The sequence below is a fragment of the Polyodon spathula genome, chromosome 22 (assembly GCF_017654505.1).
Source record: "Polyodon spathula isolate WHYD16114869_AA chromosome 22, ASM1765450v1, whole genome shotgun sequence".
NCBI classification, from domain to species: Eukaryota; Metazoa; Chordata; class Actinopteri; order Acipenseriformes; family Polyodontidae; genus Polyodon; species Polyodon spathula.
The window spans coordinates 27,941,922-27,962,306 of NC_054555.1; the positions used below are offsets into that span (position 1 = coordinate 27,941,922).

General features: G+C 49.9%; 5 protein-coding genes across 5 annotated transcripts in view; 4 read left to right on the plus strand and 1 right to left on the minus strand.

The window, feature by feature from the left end:
- Positions 1-1,656: 1,656 nt before the first annotated feature.
- Positions 1,657-4,556, plus strand: LOC121296949 (phospholipase A2-like). The gene is made up of 3 exons (XM_041222909.1): positions 1,657-3,126; positions 3,444-3,571; positions 4,101-4,556. The coding sequence occupies exons 1-3, from the start codon at positions 2,900-2,902 to the stop codon at positions 4,223-4,225; spliced, it is 480 nt and encodes a 159-aa protein (XP_041078843.1). The 5' UTR covers positions 1,657-2,899; the 3' UTR covers positions 4,226-4,556.
- A 694-nt stretch (positions 4,557-5,250) lies between these two features.
- LOC121297064 (phospholipase A2-like) lies at positions 5,251-6,938 on the plus strand. Its single transcript, XM_041223074.1, has 4 exons — positions 5,251-5,317; positions 6,146-6,260; positions 6,401-6,525; positions 6,859-6,938. Exons 1-4 carry the CDS (start codon positions 5,251-5,253, stop codon positions 6,936-6,938), a joined length of 387 nt encoding a protein of 128 aa, XP_041079008.1.
- A 4,027-nt stretch (positions 6,939-10,965) lies between these two features.
- On the plus strand, positions 10,966-12,837 carry LOC121296948 (phospholipase A2-like). Its single transcript, XM_041222908.1, has 3 exons — positions 10,966-11,442; positions 11,643-11,770; positions 12,527-12,837. Exons 1-3 carry the CDS (start codon positions 11,336-11,338, stop codon positions 12,646-12,648), a joined length of 357 nt encoding a protein of 118 aa, XP_041078842.1. The 5' UTR covers positions 10,966-11,335; the 3' UTR covers positions 12,649-12,837.
- Positions 12,838-13,353: 516 nt separating this feature from the next.
- LOC121297468 (beta-crystallin A4-like) lies at positions 13,354-16,048 on the minus strand. Its single transcript, XM_041223812.1, has 6 exons — positions 15,527-16,048; positions 14,990-15,032; positions 14,471-14,589; positions 14,118-14,259; positions 13,686-13,828; positions 13,354-13,558 (listed from the first exon to the last, which is right to left on the minus strand). Exons 2-6 carry the CDS (start codon positions 15,026-15,028, stop codon positions 13,411-13,413), a joined length of 591 nt encoding a protein of 196 aa, XP_041079746.1. The 5' UTR covers positions 15,029-15,032; positions 15,527-16,048; the 3' UTR covers positions 13,354-13,410.
- A 2,041-nt stretch (positions 16,049-18,089) lies between these two features.
- The window catches only part of LOC121297065 (beta-crystallin B1-like), a 3,292-nt gene continuing 996 nt past the window's right edge, over positions 18,090-20,385 (plus strand). Inside the window, exons 1-5 of the mRNA XM_041223075.1 lie at positions 18,090-18,613; positions 19,063-19,181; positions 19,328-19,460; positions 19,780-19,922; positions 20,340-20,384. Of these exons, the coding sequence (XP_041079009.1) occupies positions 18,407-18,613; positions 19,063-19,181; positions 19,328-19,460; positions 19,780-19,922; positions 20,340-20,384 (647 nt within the window). The 5' untranslated portion in view covers positions 18,090-18,406. The remainder of the gene's footprint in view (positions 18,614-19,062; positions 19,182-19,327; positions 19,461-19,779; positions 19,923-20,339; position 20,385) is intronic.

Below are 20,385 nucleotides of genomic sequence, written 5' to 3' on the forward strand. Positions count from 1 at the left end.
GGGCAGGTCTGAGCTGTAGGACAGGCCTGCACAGTAGCAGGACTAGACTAGATCATCTTAACAGATTGCCAGTACTTCCTGTTTGTTTTTTTGTTTTTTTTTCTTGTTACAAAGTTACTGTATTTTATTTTTAAAAGACCTCTGACTGAAATGAAGGACAAACTGAAGCAAGGGGTTGTGAGAACAGTTATCTGAGCAGCTGGTCCAGCTACCAGGCAGAGCTACCCACAGGCTCTGCGTCAGGCTGGCCTAGCAAGGCCAGAAACCTTAATTCTACCCTGTTTCCATGAGCACAGATTGACGGCCAGTCTGAGCTGCTCAGAGTTCCCCCGCAGTGCTCCTGAGCCCCCATTGATAGTCTCCCCGAGTTGAACGAAAACTCTGTTTTCATGCAGTAAGAGTTTTTGCCGGATGTTGGCGGTCCTTTCCCAGCAGGCCTTGCAGTTAAAGTGACATTAATTTGTTTACAGAAGCGAAAGGATGGATGGTATTGCTTTGCCTTCTGCTTGGACTGGCAGCCAACGCTGGTCGGCCCAGTTACCATGGAAACGCGGTATCAGGGGCAACAGGGTTTTGAACCCGGGTTGAATGGTGCATGGAAACGAGGTGTTGGATTCAGAGGAGAGATGCTGGTTGCTATAGAAACCACTGGGCGTCTCGGCTTGGCTGTGTTCTTTTGATAAGTTTCAGCTCTTGTAATATTTGTCAGGGAAGGCTGTGGCCTTTTTAAGCTGGGTAAACATGAGAGCCAAAACAATCCGAAACTAGATTTAAGACTGACATTCAGAAATTTGAATCCGCTGTTTAAGCACATGTACGGATACATACAAAAAACTACAAGCACTATTGATTGGTACGTAATCAATGATGAAGACAAATGTACAGCCCTGTTCAGTTGTATGATCAGAATTTATGTCTACTGAATGGTTTTGGGTACTGTCTTTCATAGGACTGCAAACTAGTGTGGATTTTAAATGCTGTGATTGGTTGAGTTGAGCTCCCCCAGAGGCTTCTGGGGGATGTAGTTTGGGATGAAGGTCTTGAGGCTGGCTTCCTGTCTGTTGGTAAACAGAGCCACCATCCCTGCACAGTTTAGGGGTGGGGAGGTAACTGGTTAAGGGATAGAACTACCTCAGTCTGAAAGAACTGACGAGCATTGGGGAGTTGAAACCCTGGGAAAGGCTACGAGGCGACACCGATACTGTAGTTCTTTTACAGAAGCAATAAGTTATTTTATCTAAAAGAAATAAGTGGCATTCAAGGAAAGCATTCTCAGATTTTATTTAAAAACAAAAAAAATAAAAAATAAAAATGAAGCTGTTATTTTTGTTCCTAAAGGGTGGGGATTCATAACAAGCCGCCCCCTGCTGTGTGCTCTGTGTAACTGCCAGGGACAGGGGTGCGTAGCTGGTGTGGTTTTATCAACTGTTTGTATATTTTAAGCCAGTACTTTGTTTTACAATCTGACAAACTTCAACAAAACTGTAACCCATTTTGTGTTTTTTTTGTTTTGTTTTGTTTTTTGTTCTGAGATTTCATTTTAAAAGTCCTAATAAATTATTTTAAAACATTCCATTGAATTTTTGTTGGCTTGTTTTGTTTTATTTATTTATTTATTATTTTTTATCGTCTTAATGATTTTTAACGATGTTGACTCGCAAGCCTCTAAGTAGCCGTGGCTGCAGTCTGCGGTCCAAGTCTTGTCACTGGGGACACTCAGATCGCTGTGTGTCTCCGGCTGCCTGCTGGTTTTTAAACGCTGGGAACAGCAGCATGTGCGCGCCTAGGGAATGAGCAGTCTGTTTATAGACCCTCGGAAGCCACACAGATGGAAAATGGCTGTAAAATCCTCAGGCAAGCACCAGGAAAACACACGGCTCAACGGAAAATAAGATCAAATTCTAATAAGAGCAAAATAAAGATTACAGTAAATAATTACATTTAAAAGTGAGTTCGATTTTGGATATTTGCTCATAAGAACGATTTCAAATAAGAGCAATTCCAAAAAAAGACTTGTTGATGAAAGGGTTTGGTTTGTGCAGATGCATATCCAGTAATTATTCTTGCTATGTTGAACATGTGGAATGCATGAGTCTTGCACTGCTCAGTTTCTGCTCTGCGTTTAAGGGTAGAAGTGTGTGTGGAGGGTGAAGTCTGTTTGCAAGCAGAGACGTGTTGGACGTTGTTACCTTGAAGCTGTTGGCGATCACCCGCCTGTGAAGACCAAGGCCAGGTCAATATCATGGACAGCCTTCACCTTGCAGCCAGGCATGGGAAACACTGTAAATATACATGCAGTCTGGATAGCGAAGTGTGGTGGGGAGGGCTTGCCAAGATGACAAGTGCAGTAGAACACATGCTTTCACATTTTAACACTTTGTGGAAGCTGCTTTGTTGAAATGGGCCAGTCACTGTTTTATTGAGTTGCTGTTCCCCATGCACAGTGCCTTCAGCGAGGCTCTATTTCAGCTCGCAGATCCCTCATTACTAGCTCTGTGTCTCAAGGTCCTTGAGGGGGAACAACATTACAATTCAGCACAGCAACCCCTAAAAGAAAAAGTCAGCTGGTTTGATGCGTGATAAATCTATCATGAAAACAACCCAGCAAATATTTGTGTTCCTGCAGATTAAACAAACAGGTGCCGATAAGCGTGAATAATGAGCCAAAACTGTTGCGTGAGGTGAGATTGTGCAGTGATGGTTTCGATCCCTGCTGCACATACAAGGGTGAGCCCCTTTAGGGTGATATAAATAGAGCTGCACGGGGATGCTCTGGACTGCCGAACACACCTCAGCATGACCAACACCCTGCTACTGCTGCTCCTGGCCGGTAAGTGACTCTGGGGAAACAGTGGCTGCTAGTTCATGTGCCTTAGCATTGGAGTAGCAGCCTGGGTGAATGTGCGTGTCTGTGTGCGTGCTCAGACAGACAGAAAGCCTGCTTCCTTTCTCACTCTTGCTCTCCACAGTGTCTGTGGCTCAGGCTGCCTTGATGCCCAGAGCCCTCTGGCAGTTCGGGAACGTGATCAAGTGCGCCGTGTCCACCAGCAACCCTTTAAAGTACAACGACTATGGCTGCTGGTGTGGCTTCGGGGGCTCGGGGACGCCAGTCGATCAGGTGGACCGGTAGGGAGATGAGGAGGAACTCTGCATGGGGGCAGTCTGTATAGGGGAGGATGCGTCATAATCGGGAATAAATCTACAGTATAGGAAGATTATTTCATGGAGTTACCATAGCCACTCAAGCTATGAAGGGTTTTTGTGGTTGTTGTTAACCTGTGCAGAAACAGGTAACTTAGAATAAAGGGATCAGCCATATAAAGATGGGATATCCACAACAGGGGCTGATTATAAAACATTGGGGTTACAGTGCCCCTACTTCTTGTTTGTTTGTTGCAGCAATATCATTGAGGGGGGGGGGCTTTCTCTCTCTCTCTCTCAAGCTGTTGTAAGGCTCATGATTTGTGTTACCGAGAGAGCCGCAGTATCGCAGCGTGCCGCCCCTTGGTCGACAGCCCCTACATCAAGGTGTACGACTACACCTGCACCAACAAACAGGTGACCTGCGACAGTAAGTGTCCCCTCTCTCCTCCTGCCCTGGGCTTCATACAGACCCTTCCTTCTGGATCTCCAGGGCCAGAATTGTGCACCACTGGTCTAGACCTTTGATTTGATAATGCTAGTTGATTTTAATTTTTTATTCTTATTTCATTGGAGAGTCGGTCTGTTTTGTGTTGTGCGATTGTAACAGTTGGAGGTCTTTCAGAATGGTAACCTAACCCCAGGGAGGCCAGTAATAGCTATTTATTGTATTCTGTATTGCATGGATGGAAACAGGACTCCTGTTGAATAGCAGGTGTCATCCATTCCAGGTTTTACGACAAGCTTGATTAGCCCCAGTGTACAGGTAACAAGCCCAGGTCTGTCTTATTAAACTCGCAGTAAAACCAGGACTGGATTAACCAGATATGCAATGGGAGTCTTCTTTACATCCCTGTGTTGGTGTCATGTGTTGGTCCTGGTGCAATAGTAGATTTTAAGACGCTGCAGTAAATTGAATTGATCTGTGCTGAATACAGTTCATTTCCACCTCCCTCCAGGTTCTAACACTGCCTGTCAGAAGTTTATCTGTGACTGTGACCGTGTGGCAGCTCACTGTTTCTCCCAGGCTCCCTACAACGAGCAGTTCAAGGGCTTTGACAAAAAGAAGAACTGCAACTCCTGATCAGCCACAGCAACTCACAACCCAACAGCAAGACCCCACCAATGCACAAGCCAGGGTCCCCAGGAGCCCCACCCTCGGGACCCTCCCACCCCACTCTCTACACTTGCACACACTTGATTCCTTTAATACACATGTTTGCTCTCCAGAAAAGACCAGTTCTCTTGCCATGTGGTTTGTCTTCTCCCAAGAGACCATAAACATGTACTATGGAACACTTATCAGAAAAATCTCATAGGATAAAGCAGATTCCAGTTTTGCAATCAAAGACCCCAAAATAGTGTATGTGCTTGTGCTGTAATGTTCTATCAATAGTTATATACAGAAAATCTAAATAAATGCATCTAAAAAAATTAATGTTTAATATTTATTTATTTATTCATTAGTGTCTATATTTTAAAAAATTCATTTCTAATTGTTGTGAGCTTCCTAATGTCAGTCATTTTGTGGGGTGTGACAATACCACGAATGTGGTGGCTAATCTATTAATTGTGTCATTTTGTGGACAGACACTCCCCCCCCCCCCCCCCCCCACCCCACTCTCAAGGTCTGGCAGGTGCTTTGTCTCTCAGAACAAATTGTAATTCTAGAAAATTTCCAGAGATAACATGGGACAACGGCCATGAAAACAACATCAGTATAGTTTTGAATTTAGTAATCTGCAATTATTGGCATATCCAATTATTTTTAGGCTCAGCTCACTGCCACCGCCCTGACTCTGACTCGGGAGAGGTGGAGACGAGCACAGGGTGTCCTCCGAAGTGTGTGCCGTCAGCTGACTGCTTCTTTTCATGCTGCAGGCTCACCATGCAGCCACCTCAGAGCTACAGCGTCGGAGGACAATGCAGCTCTAGGCGGCTTACAGGCTAGCCCGCAGGAGCCAGGCCAGACTATAGGGGTCACTGGTGAGCGATGAGCCGAGGAGACCCTGGCTGACCTAAACCAGGAAACCAAACAAATTCCTGCATTTAACCTGACGAGGAACTTGAAGATTGACAGAAGGCTCAGCAGACCTGCAGCTTGCCAGAATGCAAGAAAGCACCCTTCTGCTTCGTTCACTCCTTATGCAGTGTTTTCCCGAGCAGGCCACACCAGGCAGGTCTATTATCATGACCTTCAATATTTTCCTATAGTTAGCGTCTACAAATACTGGAAGATATCTGGCGTGAGAAAAATAACACTTGCGTCTTTTTTTGTTTTTGTGTGTGATTTTCTGCCGAGGTCAGTGCCTGATATAAAAAGGAGTCCGGCTATATCCGCAGCCTATGGTACTCAGAGCAGAAAGAGTAAGATGAACACAGCACGCGTAGCTTTGCTTTTAACAGGCAGACAAACTGCTTTGAGTGATTTCTGCTGGTGTGGTTAATGCTAGAGCAGGATAGTGTGTTGGGGAGAACTCCGCCGGTGAGTGGATTAGACACAGTGGAGAAAGAAAAAAGAAAAATACATGTTTATAAGGACTGGTATATACTAGAGTTGCACTTGGTTTGAATGCTGCTAGGATTGGTATATAGTAGGATTTTTATAAAACACATATGTTTGTATTTTACATGTTTCATAATTTCAAAACAATCAGAAATCGAAGGCAAAACTATAGCTAAGTAAGAAATTCAAGCAGCTTTTTTCAGTGAGCGCCGTGGTGACCTGTTTCACCAAGTCAAGCAGACGAGCGTTTCGACCGGTGCCACCTTCCAGGCACACGTCGGTCTGCTTGGTTGACTTCCGTCTAGCTTTGCCTTGCATTTCACGTGAGATCTCAGAAGCTGCCTGCGAGTCGTGTGCTTGTGCTGCTGTAGAAAGCAGCCTAGCCCAGCAGCAGGACTCCTGGTCTGAAGGAGAGGCAGTAGCTGAGGGTAAAGGCAGTGCTGTTGGAAGCTGTGCTCTGGTGCTAATGGAGCTGGCTGTGTTGTGTTCTGTCCCCAGTAAGCGTGGTCTCAGCTGACCTCAGAGCCCTGTGGCAGTTCAAAAACTTGATCAAGTGCACCATCTCCGGGAGTGACCCTCTGCACGACTACAACAACTACGGCTGCTGCTGGGGGTGATATCCAGAGAATAGTGCGTAGTGCGCTGTGTGATACAAGCTCCTATCTACATTGTGCAGGAGAATGCACTGGAGTGTGCTTTTGGGATGCTTGGTCTGGGTTTCACGCCCCTGTGCCTCTCTTCATACACCCCCAGGTGCTGTAAGATCCATGATGATTGCTACTCTGCCGCAATGAACAACCCAGACTGTTTCCCCATCTTTGACAACCCCTACACGGAGATCTACTCGTACACCTGCGAAGGAACCACAGTGACATGCAGTGAGTGCGACTCGTCGTGCCTTAGCCCCCTTCTCTTTGAGTGGGTCTGTGCCTCTGCAAGGAGACTGTGAGGGGGGTGGGAGGTGTCCTGTACTGCAGCGCAGGGCTGCAGACAGCTTGACAGCCACAGCTCCCTGTGGACAGCCTGCTAGACAGGCAGAGGGGATGACACGCATTTCTGTGTGTCTAGCAGTGCTTCTGTGTGTGTGGTTGTGTTGCTGTGTGTGTAGTTGTGTAGTTGTGTTTGTGTGTGGTTGTGTTTCCATGTGTTTAGTTGTGTTTGTGTGTGGTTGTGTTTCTGTGCGTGTAACTGTGTTTCTGTTCTCCCTGCAGCCAACAATGACCTGTGCTCTTCCAGGTCTGCATACAACCCTGAATACAAGGCCCTGGACATCTCGAAATACTGCAAATGAATCAGTAACCCCAGCACAGCCCTCAGCCCCCTGGCTGTCAGGGTCTGTGTGTCTAACCTGAGCACCAGCAGTAACCCCAACACAGCCCTCAGCCCCCTGGCTGTCAGGGTCTGTGTGTCTAACCTGAGCACCAGCAGTAACCCCAACACAGCCCTCAGCCCCCTGGCTGTCAGGGTCTGTGTGTCTAACCTGAGCACCAGCAGTAACCCCAACACAGCCCTCAGCCCCCTGGCTGTCAGGGTCTGTGTGTCTAACCTGAGCACCAGCAGTAACCCCAACACAGCCCTCAGCCCCCTGGCTGTCAGGGTCTGTGTGTCTAACCTGAGCACCAGCAGTAACCCCAACACAGCCCTCAGCCCCCTGGCTGTCAGGGTACTGTGTGTCTAACCTGAGCACCAGCAGTAACCCCAACACAGCCCTCAGCCCCCTGGCTGTCAGGGTCTGTGTGTCTAACCTGAGCACCAGCAGTAACCCCAACACAGCCCTCAGCCCCCTGGCTGTCAGGGTCTGTGTGTCTAACCTGAGCACCAGCAGTAACCCCAACACAGCCCTCAGCCCCCTGGCTGTCAGGGTCTGTGTGTCTAACCTGAGCACCAGCAGTAACCCCAACACAGCCCTCAGCCCCCTGGCTGTCAGGGTCTGTGTGTCTAACCTGAGCACCAGCAGTAACCCCAACACAGCCCTCAGCCCCCTGGCTGTCAGGGTCTGTGTGTCTAACCTGAGCACCAGCAGTAACCCCAACACAGCCCTCAGCCCCCTGGCTGTCAGGGTCTGTGTGTCTAACCTGAGCACCAGCAGTAACCCCAACACAGCCCTCAGCCCCCTGGCTGTCAGGGTCTGTGTGTCTAACCTGAGCACCAGCAGTAACCCCAACACAGCCCTCAGCCCCCTGGCTGTCAGGGTCTGTGTGTCTAACCTGAGCACCAGCAGTAACCCCAACACAGCCCTCAGCCCCCTGGCTGTCAGGGTTTGTGTGTCTAACCTGAGCACCAGCAGTAACCCCAACACAGCCCTCAGCCCCCTGGCTGTCAGGGTTTGTGTGTCTAACCTGAGCACCAGCAGTAACCCCAACACAGCCCTCAGCCCCCTGGCTGTCAGGGTTTGTGTGTCTAACCTGAGCACCAGCAGTAACCCCAACACAGCCCTCAGCCCCCTGGCTGTCAGGGTCTGTGTGTCTAACCTGAGCACCAGCAGTAACCCCAACACAGCCCTCAGCCCCCTGGCTGTCAGGGTCTGTGTGTCTAACCTGAGCACCAGCAGTAACCCCAACACAGCCCTCAGCCCCCTGGCTGTCAGGGTCTGTGTGTCTAACCTGAGCACCAGCAGTAACCCCAACACAGCCCTCAGCCCCCTGGCTGTCAGGGTCTGTGTGTCTAACCTGAGCACCAGCAGTAACCCCAGGCCCTCAGCCCCCTGGCTGTCAGGGTCTGTGTGTCTAACCTGAGCACCAGCAGTAACCCCAACACAGCCCTCAGCCCCCTGGCTGTCAGGGTCTGTGTGTCTAACCTGAGCACCAGCAGTAACCCCAACACAGCCCTCAGCCCCCTGGCTGTCAGGGTCTGTGTGTCTAACCTGAGCACCAGCAGTAACCCCAACACAGCCCTCAGCCCCCTGGCTGTCAGGGTCTGTGTGTCTAACCTGAGCACCAGCAGTAACCCCAACACAGCCCTCAGCCCCCTGGCTGTCAGGGTCTGTGTGTCTAACCTGAGCACCAGCAGTAACCCCAACGCAGCCCTCAGCCCCCTGGCTGTCAGGGTTTGTGTGTCTAACCTGAGCACCAGCAGTAACCCCAACACAGCCCTCAGCCCCCTGGCTGTCAGGGTCTGTGTGTCTAACCTGAGCACCAGCAGTAACCCCAACACAGCCCTCAGCCCCCTGGCTGTCAGGGTCTGTGTGTCTAACCTGAGCACCAGCAGTAACCCCAACACAGCCCTCAGCCCCCTGGCTGTCAGGGTCTGTGTGTCTAACCTGAGCACCAGCAGTAACCCCAACACAGCCCTCAGCCCCCTGGCTGTCAGGGTAACCTGAGCACCAGCAGTAACCCCAACACAGCCCTCAGCCCCCTGGCTGTCAGGGTCTGTGTGTCTAACCTGAGCACCAGCAGTAACCCCAACACAGCCCTCAGCCCCCTGGCTGTCAGGGTCTGTGTGTCTAACCTGAGCACCAGCAGTAACCCCAACACAGCCCTCAGCCCCCTGGCTGTCAGGGTCTGTGTGTCTAACCTGAGCACCAGCAGTAACCCCAACACAGCCCTCAGCCCCCTGGCTGTCAGGGTCTGTGTGTCTAACCTGAGCACCAGCAGTAACCCCAACACAGCCCTCAGCCCCCTGGCTGTCAGGGTCTGTGTGTCTAACCTGAGCACCAGCAGTAACCCCAGCACAGCCCTCAGCCCCCTGGCTGTCAGGGTCTGTGTGTCTAACCTGAGCACCAGCAGTAACCCCAACACAGCCCTCAGCCCCCTGGCTGTCAGGGTCTGTGTGTCTAACCTGAGCACCAGCAGTAACCCCAACACAGCCCTCAGCCCCCTGGCTGTCAGGGTCTGTGTGTCTAACCTGAGCACCAGCAGTAACCCCAACACAGCCCTCAGCCCCCTGGCTGTCAGGGTCTGTGTGTCTAACCTGAGCACCAGCAGTAACCCCAACACAGCCCTCAGCCCCCTGGCTGTCAGGGTCTGTGTGTCTAACCTGAGCACCAGCAGTAACCCCAACACAGCCCTCAGCCCCCTGGCTGTCAGGGTCTGTGTGTCTAACCTGAGCACCAGCAGTAACCCCAACACAGCCCTCAGCCCCCTGGCTGTCAGGGTCTGTGTGTCTAACCTGAGCACCAGCAGTAACCCCAACACAGCCCTCAGCCCCCTGGCTGTCAGGGTCTGTGTGTCTAACCTGAGCACCAGCAGTAACCCCAGCACAGCCCTCAGCCCCCTGGCTGTCAGGGTCTGTGTGTCTAACCTGAGCACCAGCAGTAACCCCAACACAGCCCTCAGCCCCCTGGCTGTCAGGGTCTGTGTGTCTAACCTGAGCACCAGCAGTAACCCCAACACAGCCCTCAGCCCCCTGGCTGTCAGGGTCTGTGTGTCTAACCTGAGCACCAGCAGTAACCCCAACACAGCCCTCAGCCCCCTGGCTGTCAGGGTCTGTGTGTCTAACCTGAGCACCAGCAGTAACCCCAACACAGCCCTCAGCCCCCTGGCTGTCAGGGTCTGTGTGTCTAACCTGAGCACCAGCAGTAACCCCAGCACAGCCCTCAGCCCCCTGGCTGTCAGGGTCTGTGTGTCTAACCTGAGCACCAGCAGTAACCCCAACACAGCCCTCAGCCCCCTGGCTGTCAGGGTCTGTGTGTCTAACCTGAGCACCAGCAGTAACCCCAACACAGCCCTCAGCCCCCTGGCTGTCAGGGTCTGTGTGTCTAACCTGAGCACCAGCAGTAACCCCAACACAGCCCTCAGCCCCCTGGCTGTCAGGGTCTGTGTGTCTAACCTGAGCACCAGCAGTAACCCCAGCACAGCCCTCAGCCCCCTGAGCTTCCTGAACTTGCCTGTAAACTTGTTTTTATCACACCTGTCTCCTGCTATTAGTCCCAGGCTGACTGGCTGCAGTCACCCATGTACTGGGAAAAGCACAAGTGTGTGTCTGTGATTGTGTGTTGCTGTTAGCTAGCATGTTTATCACATGGAGAAAACTCTGGGAGGTCCAAGGACACTAACTGGCTATAAATACAGGAGAGCCAGCCTGCAAACTGTCAGTCGTGGGTTCGGAACTCAACTCCGGGTATCCTGGAAGATACTGCAAACAGACAGCATGGGGTCCTTCTTTCTCCTGGTCACCCTACTTTGCATTGGTGAGGGATTCTTTTTGAGTTTTGAATTAGCATTTTGAATGAACCAGCTTGGCTGTGTTTGTTTTAGTGGGAAAGAACCAGGTGTGGATGCCGGATAGCTGAGACTGATGTCCTGGTGCTCAGTGATGCATGCTAGATTACAAGCAAGAACCAGCGGTAATGGGACTCGCGTCTCCTCTTTCTGACACTGCTCTGCTGTAGACAGTACCGGCACTAATAGAAAGACACTGGGGCTGATCTAGCCTTGCATACGTCTGTGACAGACAACCAGAACCGAGAAGCAGCTCCTGAAATCCTAGTCACAACACCTTACAAAAATAATAAGATAAACACAGCATTTTGATGATTTTGCAAATACCGTGAAAATGTAACAGCTCTTGCAAGGTAGTAGAATGAAGTTTAGAACGCCTCTAAACTTTCTCACTTGCTCTTTTATAGTTCAGTAATAGTATTGCTGTGTGGCGTGTGGTGTGCGCTAGTTCTGTACTGTGAGCTCTCTATACCCCCTAGGCGCGGCGCGGGCGCAGTTAATACCCACTGCGGTCTGGCAATTCAGGAACATGATCATCTGCGTAATGCCCTCCAGCTGGCCCCTCCTTGACTACAACAACTACGGCTGCTACTGCGGGCTGGGGGGCTCCGGGACCCCTGTGGATGAGCTGGACAGGTGAGAGAGGAGCAGAGGGGAGGGAAGCAGGGTTCCAAATGCAAATCTTAATTGTTATATATATTGTATATATTAGTATATATATTTCTTGTACCTGCTGTAAATGACCTGGTTGTAATTTTGACCAGTAGAACACCTTGAAAGGGTTAAACCATTCCCCGTACTTGTTTGCCCTCTAATGGACAGTATTGGTACTGCAGGTGCTGCCAGGTCCACGACAACTGTTACAGCGAGGCTCTGAAGCACAAGGACTGCTGGCCGATATTCGACAACCCGTACACCGAGATCTACTCCTACACCTGCAGAGACGCCACTGTCACCTGCAGCCGTGAGTGCCGCCACCGGGGGCGCCCTGCCACCTGTCACTATCAGGCTGCCCTTGTGTTTCAGTATAGGTGCCAGGCTTTTCAGTGACGGACCAGCTGAGAGAGCTTAAGATCTAAATCGGTTCTCGAAAGAATGCAGTTCTGTCATACCTGTCAACATTGAGTTTTCAGAATAAGGGAGCTTTTGTAAACTGAAATCTTAGTGGCCTGAATTGAATTGATTTCCTACTTAAGACAAAGGCAAACAACTATTCCACTGTATTACTCCCTTGTGACTGCTTTTAAAAAAGGAAAAATATGAAACGGAAAAAGGACACGACATGCTTCACAATCCAGCGCTGCCTGCCCCCTGTGGTTCTTACTGAGCTGGTTTTCTGAGCGTCGCTGGCATGTTGGAGTTTTTGTGATCTCTGGTGCTTACCACTATCTCATTCTCTGTCTAACACTGCTCACCTCTCTAACTATCTCTCTCTGTCTAACACTGCTCACCTCTCTATCTCTCTGTCTCTCTATGTCTAACACGGCTCACCTCTCTAACTATCTCTCTCTGTCTAACACTGCTCACCTCTATCTCTTTCTGTCTCTCTCTGTCTAACACTGCTCACCTCTCTAACTATCTCTCTCTGTCTAACATTGCTCACCTCTCTGTCTCTCTCTGTCTAACACTGCTCACCTCTCTAACTATCTCTCTCTGTCTAACACTGCTCACCTCTCTATCTCTCTCTGTCTAACACTGCTTATCTCTCTCTCTCTCTTAGCCAAGAACAACCCCTGTGAAGCCTTCATCTGTGAGTGCGACAGGCAGGCGGCCATGTGCTTCTCCAGAGCCGAGTACAATGAGCAGAACCATGGGATTCCCAGCAGGCTGTGCAAGGACTGAATAGAGCCGGCCGACAGCCTTTAATAAAGCAAGGAATGATTCCCTGAACCAGCTGTGCCTGACGTCTCTTATTGAACCGATCTCTGTCTCTCGCTCTCTCATGAAATAAACAGAATGATATTTGTGAGTCGGGCTCGTCTCCTGTGTGTCACTGGCCCTGTGGCAGAAAACTCTGCAGCTATTATTGCTCCCTCTCTCCTCTCCTCTCCTCTCCCCTTGGCTCTGGAGCAGAAAGCCCTCTATCCAGGCAGAGGAAGTATTTCTCTCTCTCTTTAATCAGCTCCTCAAACAGACTATTCATTTGCTCACTCATGATAGGAATCCAGATTACCCTTTGATACAAGTTTCCAAATACAAGGGTGCTTCAAATAAAAAAAGGAAACAAAAATATTTGTCCTACCAAATGAACAGAGCTGGTGATCTGCTGAGGTGTGGCAAAGGCAGTTCCAGAGGATCAGGGATGGGATGCAGTGCCGGTCTGCCATTGGTCAACCCGGGTGTCACAATCATAATATACACGCCCTCCTCAAACCCCCCTCCCCCCCCGCCACACTTATTGTTCCAACTTCAATGTGATGACTATCCATAACCCAACAGCTTACCCCATCACTGGGTTTCCTTACAGCGCTGGAGATTGCTTCTTACTGCGCGTGTTTGTGAGGCAGCGACAGACTGAGATAAGACCCAGGAGAGCCGGGGTTTCAGTTCATACAAATACCCTTTATTAGTTGTGTTTATTTACACAGTGGATCTGAAGGGAGGTCACTGCTGGATGCGGCGAATGGACTGCACCTGGAAAGTCTGTGCGTGGGATCCCCACTCTCGCCAGTGCTTGTACTCTCCTGAGTGGCGGTCGCACTCCACGATGTACTGGAATCCACGGTAACCAGGGTACTGGTAGCACACCCAGCTGTGGAGGAGACCAGCACAGGATCTCGGTTAATGTGCAGATCTTGCACGAAAAGTTAAGTTTACAGAGCCTCCAGCACGCTACACTACATGGAGTTGCTCTGGTATCTGCACAGCTCTGTACTCACGCTCCGCTCTGCACGCGGAAGGATCCCACCTCGTTGTTGCACCAGCCCATGGCCTGCAGGGAGGGGTAGTCATCACTCAGCTCCCCCTTCCTGCCCAGGAAGTTCTCACGCTCGTAGATACTCATCCTGCTCTCGCGGTGATTCTGAGGAGAGGAGGAGGAGGAGAGGATACTGCTGAACAGTGGGGGGCCAAAACACAATAATCACCACCCATAAGTGCCAAACATGCAATAGCGCGAGATTAGACTTGACTAGAGGAGAGTTTTGTATTCATCCTCTTGTGAGGTCACCACGCACGACAGTTAAATACCTAATCATAGTGTCTAGGATGGAGTCAGCAATGCTCACTGCAAAGTGGATACACAGTAAGGGACCCACGCATTAGGAAGGCTCGGGACTCCAGGAGAGTGGGAAGCAGGGGGTCTGGCTTACCGCGCAGGCGATGGGTCTGAAGGAAGTCATCCTCTCGATGTGGTAGGCATTGCTGCCACTCCAGGCGTCCCAGCGTGGGTACTCCCCCCTCTCCAGGACAAACTGCTGGCCCTGGTAGGCTGAGTGCTCATAGCCCACCCAGCTGCGGGGAGAGAAGACAAGCGTCACCCACACTGGATTGCAAAAGTACACTAAAGAACTAAAATGAACCAGACGCTCGTTTGATTTTTAATGAACCGGACATATTTCCAAATCAAAAGCATTTTGAGCTTTTATTTATTTATGATTGGGCTATCCCACCCTTCCCCCTCTCCCCCTCCGAGTGATCCCGAGCCCGCTGTCCCCCTACTCACGCCCCGCTCTCCACTCGGAAGGAGCGCACTGTCTCGAAGCCGAACTCCATCACGTTGTAGCACTCCGAGGTGAACTCATGTCTGCGGCCCTGGAAACATTCCTCATCCCAAACGATGATCTGCAGGACAATCAAACTCGCCATTTAGGTCCCATTGCCACCTTGCTGGTACATATACCACACTTCCAATCAGGGGGACTAGCATTGTGATTCCCTATGGATATACCAGGCATTTACCATAGCCATGTGTTGGCTTTGTCGCACCTGTTTGTGGTTTACAATGCTTACCTATGCTTTGCCATGTTTTTGCTATGCTTTGTTACATTATGCTATGCTTTTACTAAGGGACGCTTTGAGAAGTGGGTAGCCCCTCTGGCCTCTGGATTTGTAACACGCACGATCAGTTTAACAAATGAAAGCCAGATTGTGAGGGTTTGTCCTCAAATACTAAATAAAATCAATCAACAATAGAAGACACCTTGTCCCTGAGAGGGGGTGTCTCAGAGAGTAGAGGGCTTACCTTCCAGTGGCCAGAGAATTTGGTACAGTGGTGAGTCATTTTTCTGAAATAAAGAAATAAAATTTAATAAACTCTCATTCTTTTAGACAGCAAATACATGAGATCTCCAGAGAGAGAAGAGACACTGTTCTTCTGGAGAGCCTCTCTGCATGGATTCGGTTGGTCTGTCCGCTGAGAGCACAAGCCGTGCGGAACCAGAGAGGACCATGTCTCATAGGGAGAGAGAGATAGGGAGAGAGGGAGAAAGAGAGAGAGAGTGACAGAGGGGGAGAGAGAGATAGGAGAATAGGGATAGGGAGAGAGGGAGAAATAGAGAGAGATAGGAAGAGAGAGGGAGAAATAGGGAGAGAGAAAGACAGAGGGAGAGACAGGGAGAATGAGAGAAAGAAAGTTTAAGAGAGAAGGGCAGACAGGAGGAGGAGAGAGAGAAAGGAAAGCATGAAAACTCTGTGGGCGAGAGATTGGGACTGTGACAGAGACAGACAGACAGGATGGACAGACAGGGGGGTGACGGGAGGAGGCGCGGGGCTCACTCACCTCGCTGCGGTCCCGTGGGCACTTCCTGCTGTGAGAGAGAGTGCAGGCTGGCACTCTCCCTGCCCTTTTAAAGCCTCCTGTGGAACCCGTCCCAAGGGGAGGGGGGACGACAGAAACCACGGGCTCAGCACTGGGGAGGAGCTTCATGTTCCAACAAAGAGTTTAATCTATAGAGATGGGCTCCGATGCATAGAAGTGCAAGCACATCACATTGAGCTGTGCACGCTGGGCTCCGTCTCCATAGGGCCCGCTGCTGCTCCACTAGGACATATCGCTTTAGTGGGGCTATCACTTTAGTGGACCAGACCTATTGCTGGAGATGCAGCTCACCAGCTCAAAGAAGAACTAATGGCCTCTTTCTAGGCTAAGCTGTAACCGCATTGCCTCTGAGATGTGAGATCACTGTAACAGAATCCCAGCTCTAATTATCTGCAGGTCCAGGGCAGAGAGGGTTTATCCAGGGTTTATTAGAGAGGCAGGGTAACCACGCAGGAGACACATACACATGCACACACACACACACACACACATGCACACACACGCACGCACGCACACACACACACAAAAAACTAATACAAATAAACTAAACTTGTGTATCAATAATAGTATTTATTATGTGTTGGGTTGTCCCTTATACTAGTTATACCACAGAATTTTTGCACTGCACTTTTTGCAGTTTTGCCCCATGCTTTCCCCACGGTTATACTCTGCATTTCCCATAGTGTACCCTGGTTTGCCATGTTCCTTACTATGCTTTATCATACCTTGCTATTCTTTACAATGCTGTACTATGCTGTACTATGCTTTCACTGTGTTTGATTGCCCTTTGCTGTGCTGGTACTATAGTACACTTGTAGAAGGGGTCTGCGATATGTTTCGTGTGTTCGTAGGAGGGACTGGGCTCACTGCAGGATTCCTCAAGCTTTCCTGAACGGGAATCACTCACACAACAGAACTCGCAAGCCCGTAGGAACTCATGGCTGGTTCTTACTGAGTGATTGATTCTCAGCAGACCAGGCTCACTGAGGTGTACATTTTCACAAGTGCCAGGGGGAGAGTTAGTGTAGAACTGAATCGCAGAGCTGTCTCTAACCCCCGGGATCTAGTTTCAGAGTCTGAAAGCTCTTTACACCAACATGCCTGCTGGCTCAACAGAGACCAGGTCTGTGCAAAGGGCTAGGCTTTCCTGCATGGGAAACACTTACAGCACAGCCGCTCACAGCCAACAAACACGCTATCTGCGCATAATGCATTCCCTCCTGTCATTGCTGGATTGTTCGTTTGATAAAACTGCCACACTTCATCTCCCTGTTCAATAGGACCTACCCGACCCCAAAAAGCATGTCCACTGGTTTGAAAGGGAAAGAGAACAACATGCCACATAGATAGATAGATAGATAGATAGATAGATAGATAGATAGATAGATAGATTAGGGGTAGCTCCAAATAGTTAATGAGTCAACTAGAAAAGTTATAGCAGACCTGGTTGACTAATCACAGGCTTCAGTTTCAAAGCAGCAGCAACAGTAGCAGCATATCTAATATTGAAAGTGTATATTAGTAGTGAATTAGCAACATCAGTATTTGAATTGTCTTCGGCGCTTGGAATTAAACGGAAAGTAATTGAAAATATAAATGAAATTGCAGAACATCTAAATATAGTTTTAGAGCACTTTACAAAACTGTACGGCCACAAAATGAGACACAACATTTTTTGGCTTTGATTAATCAGAGTACCTCTAATATAGATATATAATATTACATTATGGAAAACAAATCCCTGTACAGCTGACAGCTGACTGCTCCTCTAAACAGCGATGGCCTTGCCCTATACATTTCATGGCTTCTAATCTATACATTCTCTATATCTTAGTGTTCTTTGTCACAGAAAATCCCCCCCCCCCCGTCAGGACTTTCCATTGTGGGAGTGGTGCCTGGGCCCAAGGCAGACAATGCAAAGTGCTTACCGCCACGTTCCGGGCCCTGAGGATTTTCCAGCTGGCTGGCCGCTTTGGGAGATGTGATGACGGGCGGCTTTGCTGGCTGGACTCTGATGACCTGGGCAGTTCCATTGTGCTGGACTCTCAGGACGCTGCTGTTGCCAACGTATAAAAGGGGTCCTGGAGGCACACAGGCCACCAGCTCTAGCAAGCCTCTCCAGCAAGAAGCAGCTCAGGTAAGCAGCGCAGAGCAGGCAAATCCTAAACCATCAAAACTAATCAATGAATCAACAAGCAAACAAACAGACAGACAGTGGCCACCAGTGCTAATAAATAGCAGGGCTTGTGTGAACTTTCCCTACAGAGAGTCAGGCTGGCCTAGCGGTTCAAGTAGAGGACTAGGAGATAGGAGATCTGAATTCAATCCACTGCCTTCCTGCTGAAGGAAAGGTTTTCCAAATGCTTGATTCTAATTTGTGGGCAGCTGTGGCACAGTGGAGTAAGGATACCCGGGCTCTCCACTGGGAATTCATTTGAAGGACCCCTGGCTGAGGATTGGGGTTTAACCCTCATCAGGAAGGGTCTGGTTGGCTTCACAGCTGGGATCTTGTTCCCAGACAAAGCCCAGCTGGAAGTGGGTCTGAATGGGAGAGCGAGACTTCCACCTCCTGTATACTGTGGCCTTGGAAATCCCCTTCATGCCTGAGATTCAGAGCTCATTGGGTTCAGATGACAGGAAGAGCTACTGGGAGAGCCAGAGGGAAGGGGAGGGTGTGGTTTGACCTACTCCAGAGAATCACAGCTTCCTTAAGAGCAGATTGAAGGGGGAATACTTTAATGCAATTTAATCAAAATGAACTGCTTGTGAGGAATTCAACTCTGTGTAGATAGATGAGCACTGGGGATCTGAGAGCCACCAAATTCAACATGGTGTAGACAGATGACCACTCTCTCTCTCTCTCTCTCTCTCTCTCTCTCTCTCTCTCTCTCTCTCTCTCTCTCTCTCTCTGTCCTCCCCCCTCAGATTTTCTCTGCAAACCTCAAGATGTCTCAGACCCCCAAGTCAGCTGCCAGCCAGGGCACCCCTGCGCCCAACCCTGCCGGCAAGGCCACCAAGACTGGGGAGCCCAGCATGGGGTCCTACAAGGTGAGTGCCCTCTCTCCCTGACACACAAACACACACACACACACACAGATACACACACAGATACACAGACACACGCACAGATACACAGACACACACACACAGATACACAGAAACACACACAGATACACAGAAACACAGATACACACACAGATACACAGACACACACATACAGGTGCACACAGCATAGACATATGCAGAAACACACTGACATACAGAGCATTCATACAAACACAGTGGCATACAGAACATTCACAGAAACACATTGGCATACACACAGCACAATGCAGCAGATACACACATAGACATTAAAGCAACACTCCCTCTCTCACACACACAGACAGACAGCCCCTCCCACCACACGTTTTACATGGTCAGTCGATCAATGTTAAATATAAGCATCGGTGCACAGGCTCAACCCTGCTCCTGCTGTCTCTCCCCATCTCCTCCAGATAATCGTCTATGAACAAGAGAACTTCCAGGGCCGTTACATGGAGTTCCAGAACGAGTGTGTGAACCTGAGTGACCACGGCTTCGACAGAGTGCACAGTGTGCGCATCGAGTGCGGACCGTGAGTACACCGCTGTGCGCAATTTGATATTCCATCAAAACAGATCGGATTAAACAGGGTATTTCACACTCCTCTTTCATCTCCTCCCCCCTCCACCTCTCTCCCTCTGTCCTTCTCTCTCTCCCCATGTCTGTACCTCTCACCAGCTGGGTTGCCTTCGAGCAGAATAATTTCCGCGGGGAGATGTTTATCCTGGAGAAGGGAGAGTATCCTCGCTGGGACAGCTGGTCCAACAGCTACAGGAGCGACTGCTTCATGTCCTTCCGCCCACTCTGCATGGTAAGCACCTTCAGCGCAGCGGCCCCCCTCTATCGGTGCAGACACCGCTGCTCACGGGAGAAGCTGTCCAGTGCAAAAATAGCAAGACTCTTCAGATTTTTTCAAATCTCTCTGCCAGTGAGAGCACTTCACTGCAGTATTTAAATATGCACCCTATTCCCTGCATCTTGCACCCTGAAACCTACTCCCTGCACCTTGCACCTTGCACTCTAAAACCTGCTCTCTGCACCCTGCAATTTTACTTTATATGCATTTAAACTAAATCACTTGAGCTTCAGTGTACTAACGTAACTCACAACCTCTACTCCTCCCCCTACAGGACAACCAGGAGCACAAGATCTGCCTGTTCGAGTCCACTGACTTCAAGGGAAACACGATGGAGATCCACGAGGACGACGTGCCCAGCCTGTGGGCCTACGGGTTCTGTGACCGAGTGGGCAGCGTGAGGGTACCCGGTGGAACGTGAGTCTGGGGAACTGGACTGGGCACACTGGGAGGGAGGCATGGGACTGTGTCACATTACTGGCCATACTGGGAGGGAGGCATGAGGCTGTGCCACTATGCTGGTGGCACTGGGGAGTTTCAGTGTACTGGATACATTATAGAGGGTCCCTTGCCAAACCTGAGTATGCTAGTCTGTGCATGTTCTGGGAGACATTGGGAGTCACAGCTAGTGGAGTACTAGAATGTACTGGGAGGGAAAGGGAGTCTTTATTGCTGAATACACTTGAGGTTAGGAAATTCATCCTATGTCTGTACTGCTATATATAATATAATAGGGAACTTAATATACCCAAGAGCACTGAAGTGCAGATATAAAGAGACCCAGTGCAGACCAGCAGATTGATGCCTCTCTCTCCCTCTCTCTCCCTGCCACAGCTGGGTAGGCTACCAGTATCCTGGCTACAGAGGGTACCAGTACCTG

Bases quoted from the DNA above. Each gene is read 5' to 3' on its own strand.
- LOC121296949 (XM_041222909.1), top strand. From the start codon at position 2,900: ATGTGCGTGTCTGTGTGCGTGCTCAGACAGACAGAAAGCCTGCTTCCT. The intron at 3,127-3,443 runs GTAGGGAGATGA...CTCTCTCTCAAG, and splicing joins CCAGTCGATCAGGTGGACCG to CTGTTGTAAGGCTCATGATT. The intron at 3,572-4,100 runs GTAAGTGTCCCC...ACCTCCCTCCAG, and splicing joins CAAACAGGTGACCTGCGACA to GTTCTAACACTGCCTGTCAG.
- LOC121297064 (XM_041223074.1), top strand. From the start codon at position 5,251: ATGCAAGAAAGCACCCTTCTGCTTCGTTCACTCCTTATGCAGTGTTTT. The intron at 6,261-6,400 runs GTGATATCCAGA...ATACACCCCCAG, and splicing joins AACTACGGCTGCTGCTGGGG to GTGCTGTAAGATCCATGATG. The intron at 6,526-6,858 runs GTGAGTGCGACT...TTCTCCCTGCAG, and splicing joins AGGAACCACAGTGACATGCA to CCAACAATGACCTGTGCTCT.
- LOC121296948 (XM_041222908.1), top strand. From the start codon at position 11,336: ATGATCATCTGCGTAATGCCCTCCAGCTGGCCCCTCCTTGACTACAAC. The intron at 11,443-11,642 runs GTGAGAGAGGAG...TTGGTACTGCAG, and splicing joins CCTGTGGATGAGCTGGACAG to GTGCTGCCAGGTCCACGACA. The intron at 11,771-12,526 runs GTGAGTGCCGCC...TCTCTCTCTTAG, and splicing joins CGCCACTGTCACCTGCAGCC to CCAAGAACAACCCCTGTGAA.
- LOC121297468 (XM_041223812.1), bottom strand. From the start codon at position 15,028: ATGACTCACCACTGTACCAAATTCTCTGGCCACTGGAAG. The intron at 14,590-14,989 runs GTAAGCCCTCTA...ATTGTCCTGCAG, and splicing joins AATTCTCTGGCCACTGGAAG to ATCATCGTTTGGGATGAGGA. The intron at 13,829-14,117 runs GTAAGCCAGACC...TCCTCTCCTCAG, and splicing joins TCAGACCCATCGCCTGCGCG to AATCACCGCGAGAGCAGGAT.